General features: G+C 41.0%; 1 protein-coding gene across 6 annotated transcripts in view; it reads right to left on the reverse strand.

The window, feature by feature from the left end:
* Window positions 1–27164, reverse strand: part of lama2 (laminin, alpha 2) — a 156051-nt gene that overhangs the window by 56375 nt on the left and 72512 nt on the right. For 4 of the 6 annotated variants that reach the window (XM_079290916.1, XM_079290914.1, XM_079290915.1 and 1 more), the window contains exons 20-28: window positions 24250–24336; window positions 18111–18322; window positions 12974–13080; window positions 11858–12130; window positions 10817–10997; window positions 7011–7147; window positions 6086–6217; window positions 5285–5389; window positions 2545–2688 (exon numbers count right to left, since the gene is read on the reverse strand). In XM_079290916.1, the coding sequence (XP_079147042.1) occupies window positions 2545–2688; window positions 5285–5389; window positions 6086–6217; window positions 7011–7147; window positions 10817–10997; window positions 11858–12130; window positions 12974–13080; window positions 18111–18322; window positions 24250–24336 (1378 nt within the window). The remainder of the gene's footprint in view (window positions 1–2544; window positions 2689–5284; window positions 5390–6085; window positions 6218–7010; window positions 7148–10816; window positions 10998–11857; window positions 12131–12973; window positions 13081–18110; window positions 18323–24249; window positions 24337–27164) is intronic. The other 2 variants (XM_079290918.1, XM_079290917.1) reach the window with 1 other exon arrangement.

Below are 27164 nucleotides of genomic sequence, written 5' to 3' on the forward strand. Positions count from 1 at the left end.
GCACATTCAGTAGATCCTTATAACTCTCATGTACTGTTTTTTATTCAACAGTACTTAATACATCAGAGTTTGTATAGATGTACTTTAAGTATTTAGTCCATGCTATCAGTACTAACATTGGACTCCTGATCCATTGACATAGAGCATGAACACTGCGTCATCTATAAGTTAAAAATAATGGATAGCCCCCATATGTGTGGACTAATGTGTTTCAGAAAGGTACATGGAGATTGAATACTTTGTCATATATTTCATATCTGTTGTATACTTAACATTTACTTCTTCGTGTGGAGCTATAGCTAACAGTTGTTGCTTTATAGATATTAGCAACCATTTAACACGTGCGAGACTTTGTTTTTATTGTTTCCTTTATTTCTCAACTCAGCACTAATAATAACAGTTAGAAAATGCTGCCACTTGTCCGGGTCAAAGCCTCTCTCTTCTTTAAGAGGAGAGTCCTCTTGATTTTTCTCAGGTTATCAGTGCTTTAATCTTATCTCAGTTCCTTGAAAATGTGTACTTTATTATATTGGTGCAGATCTTTACAGCAGTATTTAACAACCAGTGAATAGTTGTCTAATCACACACAAAGTTCTCCCATCAGAGATAAATGTCACAAAAAAAGCTGTGTGTGTATGGCAGAATGTGTGTGTGTGTGTGTGTGTCTCTCTCCCCTTACCTCCATGTAATCCCCTGTAGTGTGAGTTTTGTGTGTGTTTGTGTATGCGAAGGCTTGTGTACTGTGTTTGTATAGTGTGTGTGTATGGTGTCTAGCTATGGTGAGAGTGTGAGTGCAAGTGTGCATGCGTGTGTGCGTGTGTGTGTGTCCCACTCCACTCAGTGTAATCTCACGATTCAGTGGTTCAGAGAAAATCTCCCTCTTTCCAATAAACTTTCCATTTTTTCTCTTTCTCTCTCTGTCCAGCTCCCCCTCCCCTTCTCTCTCGCTCTCTCCCTATCTCTCTCTCCCTCTCTCACTCTCCCTCTCTCTATCTCCCTCCCCCATCTCTCTCTCCCTCCCCCATCTCTCTCGCTCCCTCTCTCTCTCTCCCTCCCTCCCTCTCTCTGTCAACAATAAATGAAGTGAATGTTTGTCGTTCAAATGAAGCCTCTCGCCACACTCCATCAGAAAACTCTACGGTTACCACGGAAACGACAGTTTATCGCCGATGGCAACCGTTTCTGAGACGAGGGGCCTTTATTAAAAACAGGCTGCCACTCCACAACTGATTGCTAACTTGCTGGCTGGAGTCTGGTGGTGTCTGCTGCCCTTACAGCTAGTATCCATATGCTCAACATATAGCATGTACAGCAGCATAAGCACACGCACAAATCAGTCTCGGGTGGAGCAGGATGAAGCCTCCTGACTTTGGTGGTCACCGGACGTTTCCTCAAGCACCCACAGCAGGTTTTCACTTATCCAGAGAAATATCTCAGTGTTGACGGATTGGCTCAGGCCTTTGTACAGACTGTCATGGTTCCCAAAGTGTTTGATTTGTTGAGACTTTTCCTCTCAATAACTATCGGATGGATTGCTGCAATCCAGACATTCATGTCCACCTAAGGATGAATTAAATAACTTTTTTTTGATGTCCTGAATATAACTGCAGTTCCTAATTGTAATTTAACGACGGATGTACAGACAACTATAATGTAATGTAGTCTGTGAGTCTAATAATGATATCTTTGGAAAGTGTAAGACACTATGAAATGATATCAACATGCTTTTCTTGTCTGTTCATCATTTGACTGAGTTATGACTCTGAGTATGACTAGATTCTTGACTCAAATACTCACGTCTCTCCCTCCTTCTGGAGGTTTCTGAGGATGCTAAGAATAGCCAACACACTTTCCTGCTTGAATGACGAAACAATGTTTCGTACCAGCACTTAACTGTGATTGTGCTGTAGACATTCCAATACTCCCAAATACAGCACAGCTGTCTTATCTCTGTAAACATCATCCCATCCTCTTTATATCTGTAGCATGGCACCTATTGACAGCCACCAGGAAGGCTACAAAAAACCAGACTAACGCTTTCTACTGGGCAGAAATCAAGTGAAATGAGATCTATAAACTTTAAGTGTTTGAACAAGCCTCTAATTATCCATACATAATGATGAATGAGGAACATGAAGCGCACAGCTTTGGCATAGTGCAGAGTCAGTTGTAGGCAGCCAGCTGTCATATGTGTCGTCTCAGCAAGGAAGCTGGCACAGACAGCGTGTGTAGATTCACAAATAACACATGAGAGACAAGCGAGATCCAGACCAGAAACTACTCTTTAAACATATTGTTCTACATATTATCAAAAGGGTTTGGACAAGTTGGATTTAACAAATCATTTCATTTGCCATTTGAAGTCAGTGGGGCTATTTTTTGTCGATTTCTGAAACATTTAATAAAGACAATAAAGTCTTGCTTTGAGTCACTGAATCCCTTTCAGTGAGATGAAAGGGATAAATAGAGATTATATTACTCTATTTCTGTTAAACAATAACAGTGACAGAAAAGAAGTGCAAAAATTTAAATATGTCTACTCACCCACATCCGGATGAGTCCTTGCGCCTCTGTGCAGGAGCGTGTCAGTCCGTAACAGTGACAGTTGCTGCAGCCGTGCGGGTTTCGTACAGACAACCCAAACGTATCTGCCTTACAGCGGTCACAGTTGTCTCCTTCAACGTTTGCCTAAAATAACACAAATAGGCACACATAGCTGAGGAACATTTTAACATTGTTTCAGTAAAATCTGGTTGAGTGAGAAAGGTAGTGACATGATGATGAGGACTAAAATCAGTCTGAAAATAATACAATACAGTGACATGGGCCAGTTATGGGAAACAAATGCAACTTTGGAAAGCATCTAATACTTTACTTCACTGCTTGAGGTCAGAAAGCAGATTGAGCTTCAGGCAAACACACCTGCAGCCTAAGTGTCCTGGTGCAGTGTGTACGAGTGAGGTCTGAGCCACAGACTGGAATGTATAAACTATGGCCGTCACCTATAGGTTTCCATTGTAAAGCCCAAAGTAGGCTCCGGCTGTCGCCATCTTGCCAGTGACGACACAACCTAACTCTAAAAATGGTGAAAAAGGTGGATAGTTGGTGGAGCTTTTGGCACTTCCGTGTTCCCCTCCAGCTGAAAAAGTGACTCTGACCTCAAGTCCGCTCCACCTGTTTATTGCCACATTAACATGGTTGTGATATTGCCAATATTATAACAACTGGCTACTACTTAATTTTGGACTGCGTCACATATTTTAGATGTTAAAATACACCCATCAACGTAGAAAAAAATATTTTCCATTGGTTGCATTATTATCTCACTGCACCGAATTGTTTACATTTTGAGTAAATAAGCTGAGGGCTGACTGGTCTCAAATTGGGGCTTGTGGACAGGTCTGTATATTAAGGATTCTCTCTCTGCTAAGAAAAGTCTCACAGTGCTGTCAACAAAACATCATCCAATTAATGTTGAGTTCTGTCAAATCATCCTGCAGGCTAGTGAGTAAGGACCAAGAACAACCTAAACAAATCAACATTAGTACTCTTATTTATGTCAAAAGGAGGTCATTATATTATTACTAGCGACTAATGATCATCAATTTATAAAGTCTCTCGACATTAGTCCAAAACCTAAGTCATTAAATAGAGAAAACCTTCACATTTAAGAGGCTAGAATTAGTGTGTGTTAAGATAAGACACGATTCTGTCTGTCAACGTTTCAACACAAGTTATGACATCATATAAGACCCTTGCATGTTAAGGAGACCTACAACAATGGAGCCCAATCTTGGTGTTTGGCATGTAATTTGAGGGATATGTGATGCTACTTAAGCCATAAGGAAATGCAGGTACGTCACAGACTTCCATAAATAAATACAGACAGACAAGGAAATCAGCATGACAGCTAACATACAGCTGAAATACCTGATGAACGGAGAGGCAGGTGAAGATCGCATGACTGTTTGAGTGACAGGCAGTCAAACTGTTCAGAGTGAAGATGACACCCAGTGATCAGAAGCCTCATTACAGGCCATGAATCAGGTGTGTGCACGCGTGTGTATTTGCACATACACATTTGTTTTAGTATTTGTGTGTGTGTGTGTCAATATATGATATTTACACCTATAAAAATCCAGTAATTATGTTTTTTTTGTAATTTTCTATTTCGTTTAGTTGACTAGTGTCTTACTCTGTGTGCTGGCATCATGACTGTCAAGAACAAGGTAGAAGCGAGGAGATGACATCCACACACACACACTTTATTTCGAGCCAACATAGGAGAAAAATGTATGCATCGATCTATCTATGTTGTGTGTGCCAGCAAATGGAGGACGCCGCGCAGAGATGCCCGTCTTACTCAGCTCTGCGACATTTACTGAAATAATTACACGCTGACAAACATGTCACGCATAAAACACAAACGCATGCACAAACTCTCAATATATACAGATAAAGAAAAACACGTCCAGTAGGTTTTAAATCTGCATTGGTGTATACAATCTCCACTCTAAAATCTAAATCATATCCTAGGATTTAAAGCCATGAATAGCAGTTGTTTTCATAGCTTCTCACTAATTAATTCATTCAGACTTTAAGTTGAAAATTCCCACATCGGTCCTTCCGGGCAACAAGGGAATCAAGACATGTGCATGAAACGGAAAGACTCGTCGTTCATCTCCGTGATTCTCAGTTTCACACAAAGATGAATTTGAAACACAGATATTTATCTATACTTTACATGATTGAACTAATTGTGTGTTGTAGGATGTGCATGTATTTACCAGTTTGACGATCAAACATTTTTCATGTTTACAGGCTTTAATGTTCAGAAAACACACCTTTTGCTCACACTGTCTGTCTGGATATACCTGTGTTCACCCTCTGTCTAAAACGCTCCGTTGTAGCGCCTGTCTCTTTAAGAAAAGAGCCCAGTCTGCTCTGCTCTTGGCCTGAGAGAAAGAAATGGTGCACCCTTGCAATGGGTAGCTCTCAAGCCGTCGGTGGACACAGGATTGTTGTATTCTAATGTGCCTCCATGCGACAGAAGAAGGGGAGCCAAATCTGAATTTTTTGTTGAATCACACATTTTCTGATCGAGGCAGCCCACAAAGAACTGCCTCATATTTGCGGGTTTGTAAGAACTCAGCACAGAAAAAGTGAGTTTTTCATTATATGTCCCATTTAAACTACTACTGGAAGTGCATTGACAGAAAAGTGAAATAAAGTCTCTTTAACATCATGTGGGAAGACCAGGTAAAAGCGTGTATTTATACTGTACCTTGCAGTTACACTTTCCAGTTCGATCGGCGCAGGCACACACTTGTCTCTCCGGGTCGCAGGTCTGGCTGTCCGATCCTGAGACGTTACACTCGCACTGGGTGCACTGTGGGAAGCGTGAACGCAGACAAGGCCAAGCTTCTGTTATCAACAGTATAACAGGCAGAGAGAGGAGCTACCCGAGTGTGTCTCAGCTTTATGCTCCACCAAAACCATTAAACCTCACTCCAAGTTCAGACAAACACAGACTTGTCCAGTTATTTTCCCCATGTGCCTGAAGCTACTGAGTTCCACTAAAGTGTAGAAACTATTGACAAGTCTTTAACCTTGGACACAGCAGCACAATGACGCAAATACCAACTATAAAATGCCATTGTGATTGTATGAATGAACCTATTTTGTGTTTTTCCATTCTAATTGGATGTTGACTTACACATGAAGCCAATATCTGGCAATATATGATTTATATAGCACGCTAGTCATCAATTCAAGTTGTGCAGGACTTAAAAGCTGCAGCTCTGCAGAAAAGTTTGGCTCCGTAGTAAAGATGACTTCAGTGCTAAATAAAACCAGTGGTGTGATGCCACCATTAGGCTTCATCAATCAGGCATGAAACACATCCGTTTATTGAGGCTTTTTATGCTCATAAAAGCCATAATAACAGCACTGTCATGTCTAATTTCTCTCCCTTGTCCTAGTCGAGTCCCACAGACGATCAACCCCCAATGATCGAATCCCATCAGAGAGTCCCTCCAGTGATAGTAGCAATACTAGCAGTGTTAATGTCATTCAGATCATTCACCTGAGGAAAGTCTCTGTATCCAATATGACATTCGTTGCATTTCTCTCCTCTGAAGGAGTCGCGACACATGCAGCAGCCTGTGTTGACGTTACACTGCTGGGTCACCGAGCCGATCACACTGCAGCCACACGCCTACACACACACACACACACACACACAAACACAAAGACAAAGACAGGGATTATTTCTGCTGCTCTCATTAGCCTTAATGATTCAAACTGAGCTTTGTTCAGACATCAACAAACTCTGGTCATAGTTTACAGTTTATAAGGCTACACCAGCGCGCTACACACAGGACGAATTGACAAGACATTTTATTTATTGCTGTTCGATATGGCTTTTCATCAAGTGTTAAAAATGAGCACGTTAAATGTTTCATACTGATGAATTGTTGTTCTTTTGTTGTGTTGTTCCTTTCTGCTTTGCTGTGTTTTATTTTGTTCTGTTGTCTTTGGCACCTTTTTATGTTTGTTTGGAACCGAGATCAGCTGTGTCCCTCTTTGTTGTCCTGATGAACGCTTCTGGATCCGTCTGCTGTGACACCGGGACTAACTGTGTGTTCATGTTCAAGCCTCTTATTGCCAATAGTCTATTGCTACTTCTTATAGTTTACTGTTGTTCCTGCCTGGCGGGCCTTTGCAGAGATGGTTTTAGATCGGAACAACTACTTCTCAAACACTTTGAGCAAAGTTGTGTTACAAAACAGAGCGGCATGGGAATGATAGAGCAGGAAATACAGATATAAAGCTGTGTAAACAAGCACTATGATAATAAGAGTAGGATATAGAGTATATATAGAGTATATATATACTCATCCTTCCAGTGGGGTTGCTACTGTAAGCCACTCTATGTGTTACCACATGAACTGTAGGTTACACAAATGTTACCAACTAACAGCTCTTTGTAGATCCAGTTTTCAGCCTACCTTGCATCCAGTTATGATATCGTGGCCCCAGTGGTTGGGAGCACAGTAGTCGCACCTCTCACCAATAGTGTTTGGAGGACAGATACACTGTCCTGTGTTAGAATCGCAGTTATTCCCCACATGACTGCACTGACAGGCTGTAAAACAGGAGAGAAAGCATGCTTTAAATGCGGCAGACAAATCAATGGTTTACAAGCTGTTTGTTTCAGTGACTTTTTCACAACAACACCGTTTTCTTTTCTTTCTTAAACCTGACATGCTGGCTAACGGACTCACTTCTTCAGTTCATTTTTGTTTCAACTTCAACAAAAATTAAAAGTGTAAAGGGAAGAAGTGAAGAATTATTTAGATTGATACTAATTTCAACATATTAAGCCACCAAATAACTTACTCATTCACCACCACTACCCAGAAAACACAATTGCCAATGCCAGAGGACTCTCTTTCTAGGTCAGTACAGTTGTCGAATGGAAATGTTAACGCTCGTGAAATGTGAAGTCATCTTCAGAGGAAAGTTGCATTATTTTGATAATATTTCAATCAAATTAATGACGTGAGCTTTCCTGAAATTGAATGGAATTGCACCAAATGAATTCATGTAAATTGTTCATGAAAGTAAGGTGTCATTAGATGGTCATTTTCTGTAATTTCATTTGTGAAAACCACATGGACATTGTGGACATTTGCATTCTGACTTGCCTGCCTGGAACATTAAACACAAGCCAACATATTATTACTGTAACCGAACCGCTGCACTGTGGTAGTGATTTGAAGATGAATCAAAGCAAATCATTTCCAGTCCTATCTTGTCTTCCTGATGCATGACCTATTATTGTTATTCTTGGCTGTCAACAGTGGTTGGCATTAATAAATTGCATAAGGTGATATGTGGAAAAAGCTATTCATAGTCCTACTTTGGGTGCATGGATGCTTAATAATTTAGGCAGCACAGGTTTGCTGCACCTGCTGCCTGCGATGTCAAGTTTGTAGGGCGTTGGATTTTAAAATGTGAACATATTCCCTTACAATAATAGACATTTAAAAATAACTTAAGTATTTTCAGATGACGTAACACCCTCAGGCAACGATAAAGAAAATCCTTAGCTCTGGCAACGAACTAGTTACTTGCTTTCAGATGTACACTTTTTTTTATCAGTTCATTTTGTATCTGTTTTAAATCAGCCCAAATCTTGCAAGAACAATTCTGAGAAAGAGTTTGGAACTAATCTACGATATGAAAAAAATCATTTTAACACTCTCTAAACTGACCCCCTCCTCTCCTCTCCCCACCGCTTCTATCACTTTTACTTTTTCCGTGGCCACTGTGCAGCATTCCAATCACAGCACAACAAAGGCCTGTTTTCTCCTTTCTGTGCACCGGAAATAAGTATTAATTAGGGGTGTAACGACACGCGTATTCGTATTGAACCGTTCGGTACGAGGCTCACGGATCGGTACGCATGACGAACCGAACAATACGTTTGAAGAAAAAAAGAAAAAAAAAAAAATCTTTTAAAAATTTAAAATTTTTAAAAACCTTTATTTCACCAGGTAGTCCCTTTGAGATTAAAAATCTCTTTTGCAAGATGTAGGTAACAATACTACATAACATTAAGGATCAGTTTTTGTTTTTCATGCTTATGTGTTGCTAATACACCCCAGAAGATGGGTCACTCAGGTATAGTTCCATCATTGTTCAAAGTCAAAGAATAACTTTATGATGTTAGTTGTAATGAATAAATATATTTTAAAATCAAGTACATTTCTCTGGCATTTATAGTTTTCTACTGTACCGAACCGTACCGAACCGTGGCTCCACTGTATCGCACCGAACCCAACCGTGCGTTTTGTGAACCGTTACACCCCTAGTATTAATGCACGAATATCTGGATACAGCAATGCACTTTCCTATGCTCTGACAAGAGCGTGTAGGTGACGCATTGAGTAGTTTAGTTTTCTTATTTAGTGGCTGGCGAGTTAGCTAGCTAACGTTAGCTTGGTAATTCCACCATGATTTCATGGCTCATTTTTACAGAAAATGATGGGGATGGTGGCCTGCCGCTGGGTCCTGCTCACCGCCGCTAGGAGACTACTGCCGGGAGGAGAGCCAACGGCCGCTTGAGTTGCTACAGCTGTGGCGGTCTCTCTCCGAAGCTGGCGCCCACTCTTTTCCCAGCAAAAATAAAGTTTGTCTCGCAGCAGTTGGGAGTGAGGCGGAGGGACCCTGGAGCGTAATTCTTGTCTCATTTATGGTCTGATAAACAGTAATTCCATCAAATTCAGTGCCCCATGCCATGTGGCTACGACTGTAGCCATCATTTTTGTCGATGCCGTTTCAAGGCCTTCGTTAAATAGAAGCGGGTGTGTTTTCATATCGCAGCCCACTTTTCCTTTTTGCACTTTTCAAAATGATGCAGTGGGTGTTTTTAAGGTCAGACCTGGAGGTGAAGTTACACTTTAAAGTTATCTTATGTAACTTTTGCACAACAGCTGCCACTGTCATCTTAGAGCACAGCCTCTTGCTTTTTTCACACATTTACAAGAAAAATTTCATCTCCACGTCCAAAACATCCAATACCAGCATGCTGTAAGTTTGAATCAGAGACACGCTGTACAATTTGGGCAAACCTTGACCTTTAGTTGGAGGTGTGAGTATGGTCATGTGTTTTGGTGTTAAATACATGCTGATTTAACTTTGAATAACCGCTACTGAAAGAGGGGTTTGCGGTAAAACTGTGGAAATCGAATTAGCTGGAACCTCTGTAGTTTTACGTCAAGCACTGATCATGACATGATGGAAATTATACAAAGAAAGTGTTAACACAATTTCAATACATGTAAATCTATTTCCAAAATGCCTTGTTGCAGTAAACTAAAGATTACTAAAGGTTATTAAATCTAGTTTGCATGAATGAAGGAAGGCAGTCAGAGGCAGTTCTTGTCCTTGATTCTCTAATTTGTCCGTTCTTTATTGCTTCCCAATTTCCTTCAACCTTTCATTTATTCCTTCCATCATCTAAATATATAAATCCGTGTATGGATGGGTGCTTTGTTTATGTAGCTATAGCCTTTGCCAAGACGCATGTTTCATATCCCTGTGGAAAACGGCAGAACAATTCATAAAACATTGTGTGATGTCAAAAACACATGATAATCAATAGCAATGAAATCATGAGGTCTTCATCATTTCTGCAAGTCTGACTTTTAAAAGACAGAAAGTTTGTGGTTTATGCAGGAAACTGATGACATTTCAAACTACAAATGATTAGCTGTACAGCATAGATACCAACTTTATTATGTCCATGTGAACCTGGAAGAGGAAAAAAAGAGCCTGCACTGACAAAGTATTGTATTTATGAATACAAAGCAGCACTCATTTCTCTAAAGCCAACGGCTCACATTCATAACGTTTTTGTCATATTTTTCTCTGATGTTTTGTGTGAACGATTTTTAGCTTTGGTCTGCTTGTGGGCATACAAATCACTATGGTGTGAAGGACTGCACATGCATTTTTTAAATTACATAATACACCTATTTTTAATGGAATTGCATTGCAGACAATTTGTGTAAACTTTATATTAAAAAGAAAGAAGAGCAGAACAGCAGTTTAATTAGGCCAGCATTGTGTGATTGCTGATAATACTTTCATTATAAATTACAGGATAAACACAGGACAAATGTAAATGCTTTGTCAGGGTTTCTAGTGGATTGAGTTGTACATGTACCTTTTGCTCTGTGGGCTGATGTCAGGTTTAGTCAACTTTTTAAAGAAACATTCCCCTGTCTACATCATCGTCTATGCTTACGTGTGCAGCCGCCCTCCTGGAAGTTGAAGAATCCTCGCGAGCACCGGTCACATTTGGGTGCGCCGACGCCCGGCTGACACCGACACTGACCGGTTTCATCGCAGTCAAATGACTTGGAACCAAATGAGTTACAGTGACACGGGGCACACACTCCACCTGTGCTAATGCCGTGGGTCTGGGCCTGGAGGAAGACAGAAAAAGACAGAGGGGTCGTAAATGGAGTTGGGGATAGGTAGTGGATTTAAGGTAAGACAAGTTGCAGACACACTCAAGCAATTTAGAAACAAGGGGGTTACAATGACTTGAGATGCAATACTTGTTCCTGAGGATTCAATGAAAAACAGGAGAGGAAAAAAATGAGGAGTAAAGATCAAATCTTTTGGATTTTCAATCTTCTCAAGGTCACTATTCTGGGATAAGGAGACCACATGAAAGATGACTGCACTGAATTTTTAGAAGACAACTTAAATATGCATCAGGGCTTTGAAAGATGTTTGGTAGTCTACAAACGCATCCTTGTTGCTGCTGAGGAAAAGAAAACACAACGTCATGCGTGTTGGTTCATCACTGCCCATTAAGCTACAATATGCCAGCCAAGACAGGCGCTTCAACGCATTTGAATGTGGATACAAATCATAAACATCATGATTTACAATACCAATTTAGCAACAACAAACATCTTGAGTTACTTTAAGAGGTGACATTTTTCATAACGGTGTCTCACTGGCACAATTATATCAAAATGTGTCGATAATTGCTGATTACGTGTACGTTTGCGGATGCCTACACTCAGCAAAGTCTTCAAAGGGAAATATCTTTCACAGAAAAAAAAGAGTGAAACTGCTGTGTAGAACACATGTGATACACACCTCCCTTTTCATGCAATATTTTAAAAAATGTGGGCCTCAAACCATCACATCCAAAAACACACAAGTGTAATCCTTGACACACATGTTCTTCAGCAACACAAATATCTGCCATTTTTGCATACCAAGTGAACACACCCATGCTACTTTAAACACACCATGCAGTGTGCGTTACCCCTGTCTTAGGCCTGTATGCACCCCTGGGACAACCCCCCGTGCGGGAGGACCCCCCCCATCTCTGCTGCACGACTCCTATGGGAACCCGCTCCACCGGCCTCCGGGTCTCCCGCCTCTCGTAACTTTGGCGACGCAGGTCGCATCGTTGGCCCACGAAGCCGGGGCGACAGATGCAGCGGCCCTCGATGTCACAGCGCTGAGACATGGAGCCGTGAGGGCTGCAGCGACAGGGAATACAATCCTGACGCTCAGCATCCCACCAGCAGTTAGGCTGGACCAATCGCAACGCAGAGGAGTGGAGGGGGACCAATGAGAATGAGTCAGCAGGACAAATAAAAACAACAAACTTAAAGTACAAGTGGAAAAAAGACAAAAGAAGAAAAACAAAAACATGTCACTTTTGTGGAGATAAAAATGCTTATTTACCATCATCATAATCATTGTATTATTATCACAAATATAGTTATGTTGATAACAAAGGAACCCAAAAGTTACACCAGAAAAGACCACTTGACTATAGATGAGCTTTAACTACCAAAAATATTTACATTTTAAACAACCCTTTTGTGTGAAATGATTAGTACTAATAAGAATGCTGCATCTTCTTTGTCCTAAAGAAACTATACATGTGTGGCTTTGCCTATCACAACCTGATAGCTGACACGGCAAAAACTGAAGGAATATAAACAAATATATAGATTACAGATTGATTTCTGGAGGATACTGATGAGTAACAAGCACTCAAAAGGTGTCTTTATTCCTTTAATTCCTTATATCATCTCATTAATAGTACAACAGTAATTACGAGTAATGAATTACAAATAGAAGGAACATAAACCCGCCTGACCTACCTGGTAAACACATTTCTGGTTCACTAAAAAACGCATCTGATATAAAACAATGAAAAGAATTGTGTAAATGTAAAATGTGTAGTACCAATAAAAGCATTGTCACAATGAATGTAAGTGGAGACCACAGGTCGTTCATCATGTACAGATTGCTATTGCAAGAGAAAAGGGTAGACGTCGTGCCACCAGGGAAAAATTAATGGAATGGCGCCAACACACATTTGCAATATCTGTAAAGATTATTGGCACCTGTCAAAAATACTTACGATGCACTCGTCACACTGTCGTCCAACCACATTTTTTCTGCACTGGCACCGTCCAGTCTCCTTGTTGCAGAGCTCAGATACAGACCCATTAGTATGGCACTGACAGGCTGCAGGAGAGGAGAGGGAAAGAGAGAGAGCATATTTGATCAATTATCATTTCTTAATGGCATTTTCTACATGAGTACATGTAATAAAACACATTGGGTTAACAATAACACAAGTCGGGGAGTGAATTTACTTCACACTACTCGACTGGATAAGCTGCGATCCTGCTTACGGTCTTCTTCAGGATTAGCTGTCGATATGCATTTTAATATCCTTCTGAACGCACTTTAGAGAAAATCATCTCTTCCCCAAATAGATCAGTCTGGTAGTTGATTTAGTTTGGCCAGAAGTTTGAGCCTTAATGAAAAAGCAAAGCTGCAACAGAGGACAAAAACTTTTTCATTTATTTGAGAATGTAGATTTGCCCTTTTCGCTGTGAAGAGAAGCCGGTGTCCAGCAGGTGTAAACAGGAAAAACAAAAAGCAGAGCAAGCAAGCCCTCCCTCCAGACAAAGCCACAATTACCCTAAATAACCCTGCCCCTGACCTTCAATTTAACCAAAAACTGACAACAATAGAGAACATAAAAGATGACTTGACTGAATTTTCTTTTGTTTAATTTGTCTTCAATTTAGAAGCCACTTAAATACTGCTCAGGGATTTGAAATGTGAAGTCTGAAAAGGCCTCTTGAGTGCTGCTAGGGAAAATAAAACATGGGCGCAGACGTTCACACACTGCCCCTTCAGCCACAATATGCCAGACACATCTTCTAAAATGTCGTCGGATTTATTAAAAAAAAAAAGAGTTCAGCAGCTTAAAATGAAGTGAAATAAATCTTCCTGAATGCAGAATGTGGTGAACATCATGATCTACAACACCAATTCAGCAACAACAATCAGCTAGATATCATCCAGATATTTAGGTATTCAATGTTAACCGATGTGTGGATCCACGCTTTGGTTAATAACTTTCAACATTTCAAAACAGTTTAGGGCCCCAAAGTGCAAAGATGAAGATCCAATGCAACACAATGGAGAGAACTACGACTGGCTTCTGAGTGTAGTTAAAAATATAACAGGCACTCCTGATGCATGGTGTCAACCATAAAGGGAAGAGTTTCAACTGTGAACTGTGCTGAGTAGCTCCAGCTCATTTCCTGCCATCTCAGCGGTCAATAATAAAGGCTAAAAAACAGCCGCATAATAGCCTGTGATTAAAATGTCAATGGTGTGTGTGCGTCAGAAAGGGCATCCGGCATAAAACTAATGCCAAATCAAATATGCGAATCGTAAAACACATAAATAAAAACTAAAAAGAAGGTATACAAGACTAACACTAACCTTAAACCTCAAATCAAAGCAGTTTTGGGGGGAATTTTTGGAGGATTTCATTTCTTTTTTTATAACAGTACATTCACAGTAACTTCATTAATCACATGAAGATTCTCATCTCTGCCTCGTGTCGTCTTTCTCTGGCATTGAATTCATGGCCTTTGTCATGTGTGTGCAGTTTTTATGCTTCCTGGAATGGGTTATTTACAGAAATATCAATACTTATTCCCACATATGACCTTTCAAATCTCTTTCTCTCTCTCTCGCTCTCTTTCTGAGATACTGCAACTTTATTAAAGTTGTTTAAATCCTACGGGAAGGGGTGATAAAAAAAAGACACTCCCACACACGCCAATCAGACCCTTAGATATACAATTAGAAGCTGGAACATCACAGCACCAATCTGGTGGATGGGCTGTCAGAAGCACACATACTGTATACGCAAAAGAAAAAAGGAAAAACACATACAGGAAATGAGTAGCACACATCACATCGCATAGACACGTGCGTAGTCGCCTGCTTTCACCTCCTGCCTCTACTGTTAGATGTAAAAGAGACAGAAGGACAGACCTGAGTGTGGGATGGGAAAGTGAGCGAGAGAGAGAGAGAGAGAGAGAGGGGGGGGGGGTACAACAGATGTCCACACACACACGATCACACACAAATATGCAGAAACACACATACCGTAACACATACATGGAGTTCTGCTTCACACACGAATGCGGAGAGGCATGCATGCCCCGCCCCCCGCACCTACTCTACCACACACATGCAGACGTACCAACACACATCAAACACATCACACTGATCAAACATACAAGAAAACATGCAAATTTACGTCCGTCTCTGTTTCTCACACACATTCACACACAGTCTCTCAGCCCCCTAGCTTCACCCTTCGGGGACCATCTGGACTCCGTTCTGTCAGTCGTTACAATGCAAGCCTTGTTGTGGGATGAAATGTTGCTTTTTGTTCTGTGTTTTTTTGTGTATATTTTCAGTGCTGGCCTTGATGGCGAAGGTAATCATTTGTGGCAACTTGAAATACGTTATGTTCTGTTACCAAACAATCCACAACTTGTGTTGGTGAGAAGTCCAGGTACTACATAGTCTATTTGGTAGTCAGCAAATTGAGTAATAACTACAAATCAACATAGAAGAGGGAAACGTCTGTTAAAAGCATGAGATGAGACGTTGTGTGAGAGATTGCAAACGAATGCTGTTATTTGATTTTAACGGGGTGACACAGATAACTTGGCCCCCATTTACTTGAATTCATCAAGACTTTTCTCAGTTTTTCATTCTTTATTCACTGTGGAGACATGCGGGAAAACAAAGTCAAGAGTTCAAGGTAATACAGGGTGAGCGATTAATATAGAAATGGCCATTTTGTGGGTAAAGTATTCCTTTAACAAACAGTCAATTCCTTCAGGTTGGGTTTTCTTGTTTTTTTTGTCATTAAATCAGACCATGTAAAATACTGAGGTACTGTATGTTAAAAAATCCCATCTGCCCCGATGTAGGACATGTAGAAGGTTTTCAGCTCTCTCTGCATGCATTAGGAAGGAATTTACATTTGGAAAAATGGACGTTGTTTTCATGAAATATGTGTTTCCTCGCACTGAACTTTCTGTTAAATGTCAGGAATGACAAGAAAAGTCGAACGATTCATCTAAGATCATAAAGTATGTATGTAAAGTATACAGTGTGTTCATAAAAAGATGAATATGTACCATAAATGACACTCACACAGTGATTAAAAAAAGAGGCTGTAATTGTTTCGGACTCATTAAAAGCTGCCTTGCTTTGTGATTTCTCGTGAATTTTGTTGGTTCAGACTCTTCTCTTTTGTCCAGGCTTTCAATTGTGCCACACATTTTTGGGGCCGACTGTATCAGTCTAATAAAAGAGGTGAAGTTAGAGTTGTGAGGTTTCTCAAAGTTCCCCTTAGAGTTTATTGATCTACTGCACGAAACATTCAGTCAGACACACAGAAAGCATAATTACATTATTGAATTACAACATATCTACTTTGTACCAGGGATTAAACAAATGTGTGAAATTCACACATCTTTAAAGCAACTTGAAGGCGACTTTCCCCCCCCATGTGAGAAACGGTCAGAGGAGATCATTTTCTCAAACAAACTGCTTTGTGGTCGAGTTTCCCTGTAAAATCAAACCATTTTCAAACCCCCGACTGAATTAAACTGAACCATTACACAGCAACACAAAATGGCTGCAGCACAAATGCCCAGCAGATGGGAACTCTGACATCAAGAGAAAAAGTAAAGGATTTTTACAGTCTAAGAATGCACAAATGGACTCGGCATGAACTCTCCTGCTCCACTCAATACAATTCATTAAGGCCGGGAGCGATGGGGAGAGCGAGGCAAACGGAAGGAGAGACAGAGCGAGAGAGTTGTGTTTTAATAATTCCTGGTGGTCATTCGTACGCGATCGATAACAACCCCTCCAACTCCAAGACACGAGCAGCCGATCGGCACTGTAGGAGAGCAATAGATCAGGCTGATTAATCAATAACCATTTAGCTGGCTGGAGAGGGGAAACAACTCCAGAACAATGAACTAACAAATACACATTAATACCCCCCGTCAGGCTGTCGACCTGCTTCTGTGCATGTCTGATATCGGCCTTGCCCGTCTGTCTCTTAGTGAGGCGTCTCTCTGTTAATCTATGTCTTCCTGCCTGTCTCGCTGCCTGTGCCACTGTTTTTCGTCAACAGCGCAGGTTTAAATGAAGATCTTCAATAAACAAGAGCCATCTGTACGTCTGTATTCGCTGCCATCTCTCTCTCCTCCTCTCTTGTTCAGTCCGTCTTTTATTTTACAGGTATAGTTTTTTTTAATTCTCACTCTTAAACACAGCTGGCAGTCAGTGGGCCGCTCCGACATCACACCTCCTACTGGCACAGCTGCTTGCCGATGCAGTCTCACACACACACACACACACACACACACACACACACATACAGACACACACACTTCACACACTCCAGATGGTGTATCTACTCAGTGTTTTAGTAAAAGGATTAAAAGGTATCATTTAGCTAAAATTGAGTTTCATAGAGGAAATACAACTGTTCAGTTTAACGCCCCTGCTGAGACTGCATTTTGGCTTTTCCCTCCTAAAGTTCGATTAGGATTGTTTTTTAATCTGATTATAGCATCACTTCTTCATTAAATATCTCAAGACAAGTCAAACAATATGTTAGTTTTACCCAATTCATTCTCAGTGTGCCGGCGTTGGCCTGTGGGGATGGAAGGTAGTGGCGTTCAGTGTCTTTACGAGTTGCCAAAGTTATTCAATACACATACTATCTTACAAATATGGGCTTTACGGCTAGGAAGTTGATACTGTACAATGTCTGATGTTTCCTACAATCACCTTAAATAACATCATGACAGTGATACCAAAACCTAATATCCTGAAAAATACGTATATTTTAGTTTATATTGAATTGAGTGTGAGCGTGCTCTATTGCTTATGAGGCCCACTTTGAATGTGTTAAAAGAATGAATGTGCTGTTTCTTTTACCAGCCGCTACATAGTGGCACTTTAACAATACATCTTAAATGCACTATACTCATATCAACACCAACTCAAGTGTTTTATTACTCACGTTTACATTTTACCTTTCGGGACGAACTAACTGTCCACAGTGACTCAAACTCTACAGCAAACATATCAAAGCCACTGACATGATGTGCGACATGATGCTCGTCGCTGGTCACTTTACTCACACTGGCAGTTTTTTGCGATGATGGCATCTCCATAGTAACCGTCAGCGCAACTGTCACAAGATGTGCTGCCGTAGCCTTGACGACAGCGCAGACACTGGCCCGTGATTGGATCACAGCTGCGCGGCGTGGAGAGGTCCAGGTTGCCATTGCAATCACAGGGCTGGCAGGATCCCCCCGGCACGGCGGGCTGGCCGTAGTACCCGTTGGAACATCTAGGGGGCAGCGGAGAGACACAGACACAGAGTGATGATGCTGCTGCACATTTGGATGTACTGTAAACGTGATCTGCTGCCTGGAACGTGCTCAACTGTGAATAAAAAGAGGACATTTGGAATATTTTGATGGTTCTTGTTTTTTTTTATTTGGCATCACAAATTGCAGAAGCATATCGAGACAGACAGCTGCATGCTATATAAAGGTCTATGCAGGGTTTTCTGGTTTCTGACTTTGTTGAAGTAGTAGTGTCATACGTTCACACTCCAGGCAAGTGGCCAAAATAAGATTTTTTTTGTGCATATGTGACTCAGATCAGGTTTTTTTTCCCCATGACAGTGAGAACAGCACAAATCACATGGAATCTGATCTTTTCAATGGAGGTAGTCAGTTGAGGGACAGTGAGGTGTTTGTATTTGGGGCTACAGGACCGTGACCAGTTCACACTAGAATCTGATATTGGCCAAATTAAAAAAAGAATAATGTGAAAAAATCCACTAAGGCTTGCAGTCTGAACATAGACAAAAAGACACAAATCTGCCACATTAAGAATGACTGGGCTTAGACTGTTACTGCACACAACTTCCTCCAAGTTTCTCCTTTTTCTACAAACAAAAACTCGTGCTATCAGTATGACCTGAAAGAGCCTAAAATCACGTAGTGCCTTTAAAGCCCCTCAACATTTCATCACCATCCCATCTGGTGTGCTTTCAAGTCGTAGCAAGAAGATCCTTTTATTCCCGTCCTCAGAATACATTTTTGGGGTTTTCTTGAAAGAGTGGGTAGTTCCGTAATATCTACTGAAAATACAGTTTTGCTCTGCTTTCATGAAGCAAAAAATACTTGAAAATACTTTTCAGCTCTCAGGTCTGCAAGAAAATCCGCAACGGCTCACTTTGTCTTCTTTCTTTTGTGTCTAACAACTCTCAGATTCCAGCAGGTAAATATTATCACAATATTGTTTACCTCTGTCGGCTTGTATGACAAGAACACAATGATCCCCAAATACCAGATCACTAATTACAGCCGGCCTCATGCCACAAGAGCTGGCAACCAATATCCAATCACAAAATAAACAAGCAATAAAGCTCATCTAGCGGAGTCCACGGGAATCATCAGCATTGTCACGGGTGTGTCTTTGACCAGTGAGACTGCTCCGCTCAAGGCTGTTGTATAATTCATATTAAACACGCACTCGCATCACACACACAGACAGACATTAACTCAAAGATATACACGCAGGGAGCCGCAGGGCAACAGAGCCAAACCAAACATCAACAAATATGAAGTGAAAGTTTAGAAAAATAAGCTTTTAAAAGAGATAGATATTTAACGTCTTCAGGCAGTTAGTTCCAAAACGGTTTATTTGAGCATGTCCAGGTTTTTCCCAGAAAGAATATTTCCTGAACAATTTGAATGCAATGTACACTGAAATACTACTCGTGCTAATATGATGCAATGATATACATGTCTTATTCTTATTTGTTCATACGCTACTTTTTTACCTCGAGAAATGTAGATCATTTGTGTTGTCAGGGAAAGGCAAACATGATGTGGATTTTCATTTCTGCTTTTCAGCCTCTTTTGTTTGATTAATAATAAGAGGAAGTCTGGATGCTGCGAATGACATTAACCTGAAAGTGCTGCGCCGTGTCAAGAGCCACTGAAACCAAATAAAACAGGACCAAGCTGAAATAAAACTCTACAGGCTAAAAGGGGAATTGAGATGAAAGAGGCGAGAGAGAGCGAATAGAGGAGAGGAGGGAGAGAGGGAAAGGTCTTCACATTGAAAAGAGAATTGAATTTAGAGTGGAGGGAAAGAAAGGAGAGAGAGAGAGAGAGTCAAGAGCAGCCAGCCATTATTACCACTGACCCTCACTGGTACTCAATAGAACTGCTTTATTAGCTTCTCTGTGTGTGTGTGTGTGTGTGTGTGTGTGTGTGTGTGTGTGTGTGTGTGTGTGTGTGTGTGTGTGTGTGTGTGTGTGTGTGTGTGTGTGTGTGTGCATGGTGCTGAAGTGTGTGCATCTACATTCGTGTGTGTGGCGCTACAAGCACATTCTTCTAGACAAGTGGAGCATCATACTGGCAGCAATCTCACTTCATGATAGGAGTGAGAAGTGTGTGTTTGTATTTAGTTATATTTACAAGATTCATTCACTATTTCATGTTTCTATTCTATTCTATACTCTGTGTGTGTGTGTGTGTGTGTGTGTGTGTGTGTGTGTGTGTGTGTGTGTGCGTGGAGTCACTTAGGCTTGAAGAGGAAGTGAAGGTATTTTTAGTTGAGGGTCTCGAATGTTTGAAGGAGATATATTGGGGGGTGGTCAGACACCTGGTGAAAGTCTTCAGAGTGTACAGGAAACAGACGGTGAGCACAACTGGTAGAGGTACAGGGGGAGGAGAGGGGCTGGGATCCTAAAAGATGTCTTCTGTTATTTTTAGGGTTATTAATGGGGAGTTGGTGCCAGGGGAAGACAGGCTCTGCTCCTCCCTCGTACATTGTGTTTTTTTTCACAACTTTCAAAGCATTTTAAGATTGACTTGCTCTCTCTGAGTGCTACTGTATATTTCCTCTTGAAAGCAGAAATTGGGGCAAGTCATTTTTAGACTGTAAAATGGGACTTTCATATAAATAAACATCTTGATGTTATTTTGCAATTTACTTTTAAATGTATGTGCATTACAGCAGGGAAATGAGATCAAATAATGTCTTGTTTTTGTTTCTGTGAATAACTTTTACAATTTCCAATCGTCAACACTGCTGCCACTTGAGGCTGCCAAAGCACTTCCCTCATGCAGGTTTGAATCTCAATACATTCAAAGTACAATCGTGACTTGCTGCATTGAGTCAGTTCGCGGAGCTGTGGAAGTATCAGCACTTTACTCATAAAACCGCCATTTCTCATTTCTGTCTTTCCCATTATCTCTATATTGAAGTCCTTAAAGTCATAAATAACGTCTGTAAAGTCACGAACTAATGCCGAACGAGGTAACACACAATGCTGATTAAGCTTATGACCCATTGATGAAAGCAATGCAATTTGCAGTATTACGAACAGAGTGTCTGTGGTGACATCAGCTGAAATTCCTGACACTGTGTAGATCTCTGGCATGTGAGATCAAAAACACACCTGCAATTACCGCTTATCGCCATGTGATCACCGAAGACCTGAGATCTTCCAGATTGTAACTGAAACCTTCTTTAACAGAACTAGAAAGGTGCCGTAGAGTACAGATCTCGGCCAGATGTGCCTGCAATGACCACTAATGTCTTTAATGTGTGAATTGAATAAATACAAGCTACAATTGGCTAAACCCCCCTCCCGCCCGCCATGTCATTTTAAAGGTTGGTGACGTTAATATGACCACACATCATAACATTAAAAACAATCACAACCATCCCCAATGCTTACTGGTCTCTTCTAGATGAAAGATTGATGAATGGAGTGCCTCATGTGAGTCACGAAACACAAACGTGTAAAATCTGAAATGCCTCTAAAGGCCAATTACATCTGGATATACTGGCAAACCCTTGATATCACTAAAAAACTGCTCACAACTCAAAATGTTTCAGCGGACTTACTTGTAAATTCTAAAGGGCTGTTTATGGACAGGAAATTGAAAAGCAGAATTACTTTGCAGTGAGTAGTCTATTAGCATCGAGGGCAGGGAGCATCTTATTTTGTTGAAGCCCATAATACAGACAAATTGGCACATTACAATTAATTACCATTAACAGCAACAACAGCACTGTAGATAATGAAGTGCGATGGCAGTTAGTGCATAGCAGGTATCAATTAGACTAATAGAAGAAGAAACAACCAACTGCTGAGCACCTCTTTATACTGTTAATAAGATATTATTTCACATTATGTTGGCTCCTATATGCTCTGAGTCAATGCAAGCCTCTCTTTTTCTTCCTCCTTTTTGTTTACCAGCCGTCCTCTCTCACTGGCTGGAGGCAGCATGCGGCATCTGAGCAGCACACACGCACCACCACAAGAACGCACATACACAGACGCATTCTGTATATTCAAAGACGCAGACATATTTACCTGCACGTACACACACACACACACACACACACACACACACGCATATTTGGAACACAATCTCCACAAAACAAACACGACCATTAATGAAGAAAAAGTGTCTCTGACGATCCCGTCTGATCATTATCGGGGCTTCATCCCATCCGGTTCCATTAGAACACACATTCTCACTCAAGGATGGACATGGGAGGACTTCAGGAAGAAAGTCAGAGCAGTGAAATTGTACTGGTTTGGGTGAGAGACAAGGTAAATAGACTCATAATGAGTCAGTTTGTTTTCCACTGGCAAATGATGTTTATAAAAAGACTAAAGGGCAGACAGAGAGATTGTGCTGTGGACAGCATGGCGAGGCATGTGGACTATGCATGGCAGCGAGCTGAGGTCCCTGCGAGCCCCGTGTCCACCAGCAGCTCTCTTTTTAACTGCCAACACACAACAGAGGCCTGGATAATGTGCAACTGAACACCTGTTTGAAGCACAATGATTAATCCTATCATCATTGCCTATAATAATTGTCAATTTAGATACCATAAAATAGAAATTGAACTTGTAACCAGTTCATGAAAGCATTTCCATTTGCTACGCTCAGCGAGGAAAAACGGACACCTCGCACAGGAGGCGATGCACAATTCTACAGAAATTCTAACTTCAGTCAGAGAAAATTCAAGGATGAACACGTCATAGGAGAAGGAATATCATCCAGTGCTCGGCACGCTGTTAATGCTGCCTTCAATGGCAACCGTAGGAGAATCAAGACAACCCTTTGAAGAGAGAAATATGTCCCTCACGAATGCAAAAGGAGCATAAAGAGTTGATTCTATGGAGTCAGATGTTAGTGTTTTCATGAATAGCTTATGACTTAGCGATTGTGACAGTGGAACATATACTGTACTTGGTACCTTTCTGACAAACACAGAGGACCTTCATACAGTATAAGACTGCAGAAGCAGAAAAAACATTCCTCTTTCGCCCGGAAACATTTGAACTGTACGAGGTCACGTACTCATTTATGCAGTAAAGCACAAAGAAAAGATTACCGAAGCGTATCAAGCCGTTTGCGCTCACACACGCACACCTCAGCTCACACATGCACATTTCAAAAAAAACACTACAGAGCTACAAGGTTTAACTTGACTGCAACATTTTTGCACAGTAATTACAACAAAATGGAATACATAATATAATATATAATAAACATACTGAATACTGACTTATAATTCAGCTGTGGGCAGTTTTGGTTCAAATGTGTTTCAGTGAAGCCTGCGTGGTGAAAATACTATATTTACTCAATCCGCGTCACCACATGGCAGCACAGCCTCGAGTTTTAACAAGACCAGCATCCAGAGAGACTTCTCATTAGTCCTGGGCTGGTGAAGAAGCTCACAGCCAATGGAACAAGAATGTCACTTAGCCAATAAATGTGCTGTGGACAGAAAGCTGGATGGACAACGAGGCATAGAGCACTCAAACATGGTCAATAAGCAGCAGTTTCTGCTGGCATTTGGGAATTTTCCAAGTACCGGTAGTTATTTTTAAGAATGATTCAAAATGATTGCTTCTGTCCACATTTTAAATTGTAAAAAGGTAAAAAAAGATAGTTCTGTTCTGATGCTGCAGGAAACATAAGTTATTTAAATACTGGTAGACTGATAAAACAGATCTGGACTCACAAGACTTAAGGACGTGCAGTTCCAGGTTTTGATAAACATTGAAGTATTTAGTGAATAATGAACTTTTAGACATTTTTAAATTAAGCTTGTAGCCAGTAAATTCAACATAACTGCATGACGTTTCAGTATAATTGTGTTTTAATCAGTGTGTAACCTTTGATGTTCAGTGTGTGTGTGTGTGTGTGTGTGTGTGTGTGTTACCTGTCACATCGTGGTCCTGTGTATCCAGGCTGGCACTGGTCGCACAGCAACTCCCCTTCTTCACCTCGGTGGCAGGTGGGGCTGAAACTGTCGTAGTTGCCGGGATGATGTTGTTGTTTTTGTTGAAGTTGTTGATGTAATCGGTAGCGTTGTCCCAGTGTGCAGAGAGGGACGAGGAAGAGGAGGAAGAGGAGAGAATAGAGGCGAGTTAAGGCCATTGTTGTGTCCTCATACACACCGTGTCCCTACTTTCACTTTACAACCTTCACATTCACACTTTGTGACACACACACACGCACTTAATTGTCTCTCTCGCACACCCACGCCTCTGTACTTCCACACACTCCTGAAAACGAAAACACTCTTTCTCTCTACGAACTGTAACTTCAATGAACTGAGAGAGAGAGAGAGAGAGAGAGAGAGCAGGAAAGAGTAAAACGATAGTCTCTTACCCTCGTGTTGTCACCCTCCCACTTCCATAAACTATAGATAGTTCTGCTGGCTCGGGTTCCAGGTCCCAGACTGACTCACTGGCTGACTGACTGGCTGGCTCGCTAACTGCAAGCTGGCTCACTGTGTTCCAAATAAACTGAGTTGGCCAGTGCATGTGAACATCAACAACAACTGTAAATTAACATTTAAGTCTTGGGTTATAATTGTACCTATAGCAGGAGGTCTTATGAAACCAGCTGTAGTCAAGGTGCTGTGGTACTGCCCTTTCTAGATGTTGTTTTGGAGGAAATGATGAGACTGAAGAACATGTGTAGACATCACATCATTGCTGCTGCAAAGAAACTACTTCTTAACTGCACTATACATGTCTTTCATTCATATACAGTCCTTACAGAACATTGTTAACTTGTATTCTAAATGATATGATGCTACTTTAGGAGAGGGTCAAATGGATGGAATCTACTATCATGGTACATGCAATTTTGAATCACACTGTTTAACCATCCAAATATCACCATAAAGCACATTTAAACATTGCCTAAAACAGCCTTTTATAACCAGGGATATCAACAGTATTGCAAAGGTTGTTATAGATAAGTTCAATGACCAACCTACAAAACATCAAATGAGCATAAAAGGCTTGATTCAACACTGAGACACAACCGGAAATCACTTGGAAAGAGCCTCTGCCAAGGCGGCACAATCATCCAAATGAGTTACTCTAACAATAGAACTCCTTTGAATCTTTGAATCTACATCTGCTCCAGATCTACATCAAAAGACAAATAATAATAAGACAATTTTTGGAGATTATCGAAATCCTGGGAGAATTGAGGCTTTTTACAAGGATTCATTCGGCAAATGTCAAGTGACAAAGACTAAAACCACAAAATGAATGCTTGGTATGTTGCTGCAGCGTCATCTGTACTTAAAAGATGATACAGTTGTGTGGGTTTGCCCATACTTGACATGGTTTAAAGGGACCTTTAAGAAGTAATCAAGTGTAACCAATGGACTGCTGTGTGTTCATTTTATTTTGAATGTGTATATCGGTGTATTTCTGACCGGTTTGCTAAGAATCCACGCGATTGAGATCAAATTCATGTGTAAAATGTGACAGTATCTTCCATCCTCGAGAAATTGTTGCTTTTTTAAATTGAATTTTTAGGAGAAACTTGATGCAACTTGAACACCCGTGATTTGTGACTATAAAGCAGCCACAGCATGACAAAAGGCTTTAAATACCTCACATTACTTGTGGGAGGCCTGAGTTTCTACTGTGTTCATTTCTAGCCACAGTTGTGTTGATCCTGCCAACGGCGATGACATTTCCACCCACAGGGATGATGTTTCTCCACTTATACTGATGCCTCTACCTGTGGTGATGATATTTATATTCATGCCGTTACAATTATATTCGTTTCCACAGTGATGAAGCCTCGATTTGTGGTGATATTCTTAAAAAGACGAGAAAATGTAGTCCGAGTGTCAGGAGAGGAGAGGAGAGGAGAGGAGAGGAGAGGAGAGGGGAACATGATGAAGAGACGGGTCGAAGAGAGAGAATATGGGGGCCACAGAGTGAAAGACGACGGTGGGGTCACCAGTGGTACATTGAAGTGTTTGGTTTAAAATAGATCACGACGACAAGAATTTGGCTACCTGTTGGAAATATTGAAGAAAATAATAATGAAAGAAAGAGAGACTAGGTGGTTTTGTAAGAACTGTGGTGAACATAGTTATTAAAAATCGAAATCAAAGAGTAGATCTGTGTGGACATAACTGATTCAGGCTTTTATGGATCTTTAAATACATTTCCCTGAAATCTGTTCTGTAGATTTAGATCGAATGGACAGACAAATGAACCGATTCAAAAAAAAAAACGTTGCTGTAAATAAAGAGGAACAGCACTCCACCACGAAACTGATTTCTAACGATTCGCTGTAAATCGCCAACATTCTCAAACTAACACGGACACCACTTTAAACATTACGGCTAACTGGAGCAGTCTGGCTGGCTGGCTAGTTGAGCGATTGGCTACAGTGAACATAAGGGACGAGATGGCTATTTGAGGGGCTGGAAGGCACGGCACACCTTCAAGCTATTATTACTGCAGGGGGTTTAGGGGGAGGTATAGGGAAGGGGGGGGGGGGGTGAGAGACAGAGAGAGTTGCATCTTTCTTTAGCTCTGAGAATTTTGGACATGACGTGTCATGTCTGCCTGAAGATTCCCAGCTGCTGCTGCCTGTGTATGTGTGTGTGCGTGTGTGTGTGTGTGTGTGTGTGTGTGTGTGTGTGTGTGTGTGTGTGTGTGTGTGTGTGTGTGTGTGTGTGTGTGTGTGTGTGCCCATGCTGGTGACATATCTGTGCACCAAACACGCAGCATCCCTCTCTGGTCATTTGGAGATAATGCAGATGTATGATAGCAGAAAGAGAGATAAATATCTAATTTAACCAGTATGTAT

This window comes from Melanostigma gelatinosum (assembly GCF_949748355.1).
Source record: "Melanostigma gelatinosum genome assembly, chromosome: 19".
NCBI classification, from domain to species: domain Eukaryota; kingdom Metazoa; phylum Chordata; class Actinopteri; order Perciformes; family Zoarcidae; genus Melanostigma; species Melanostigma gelatinosum.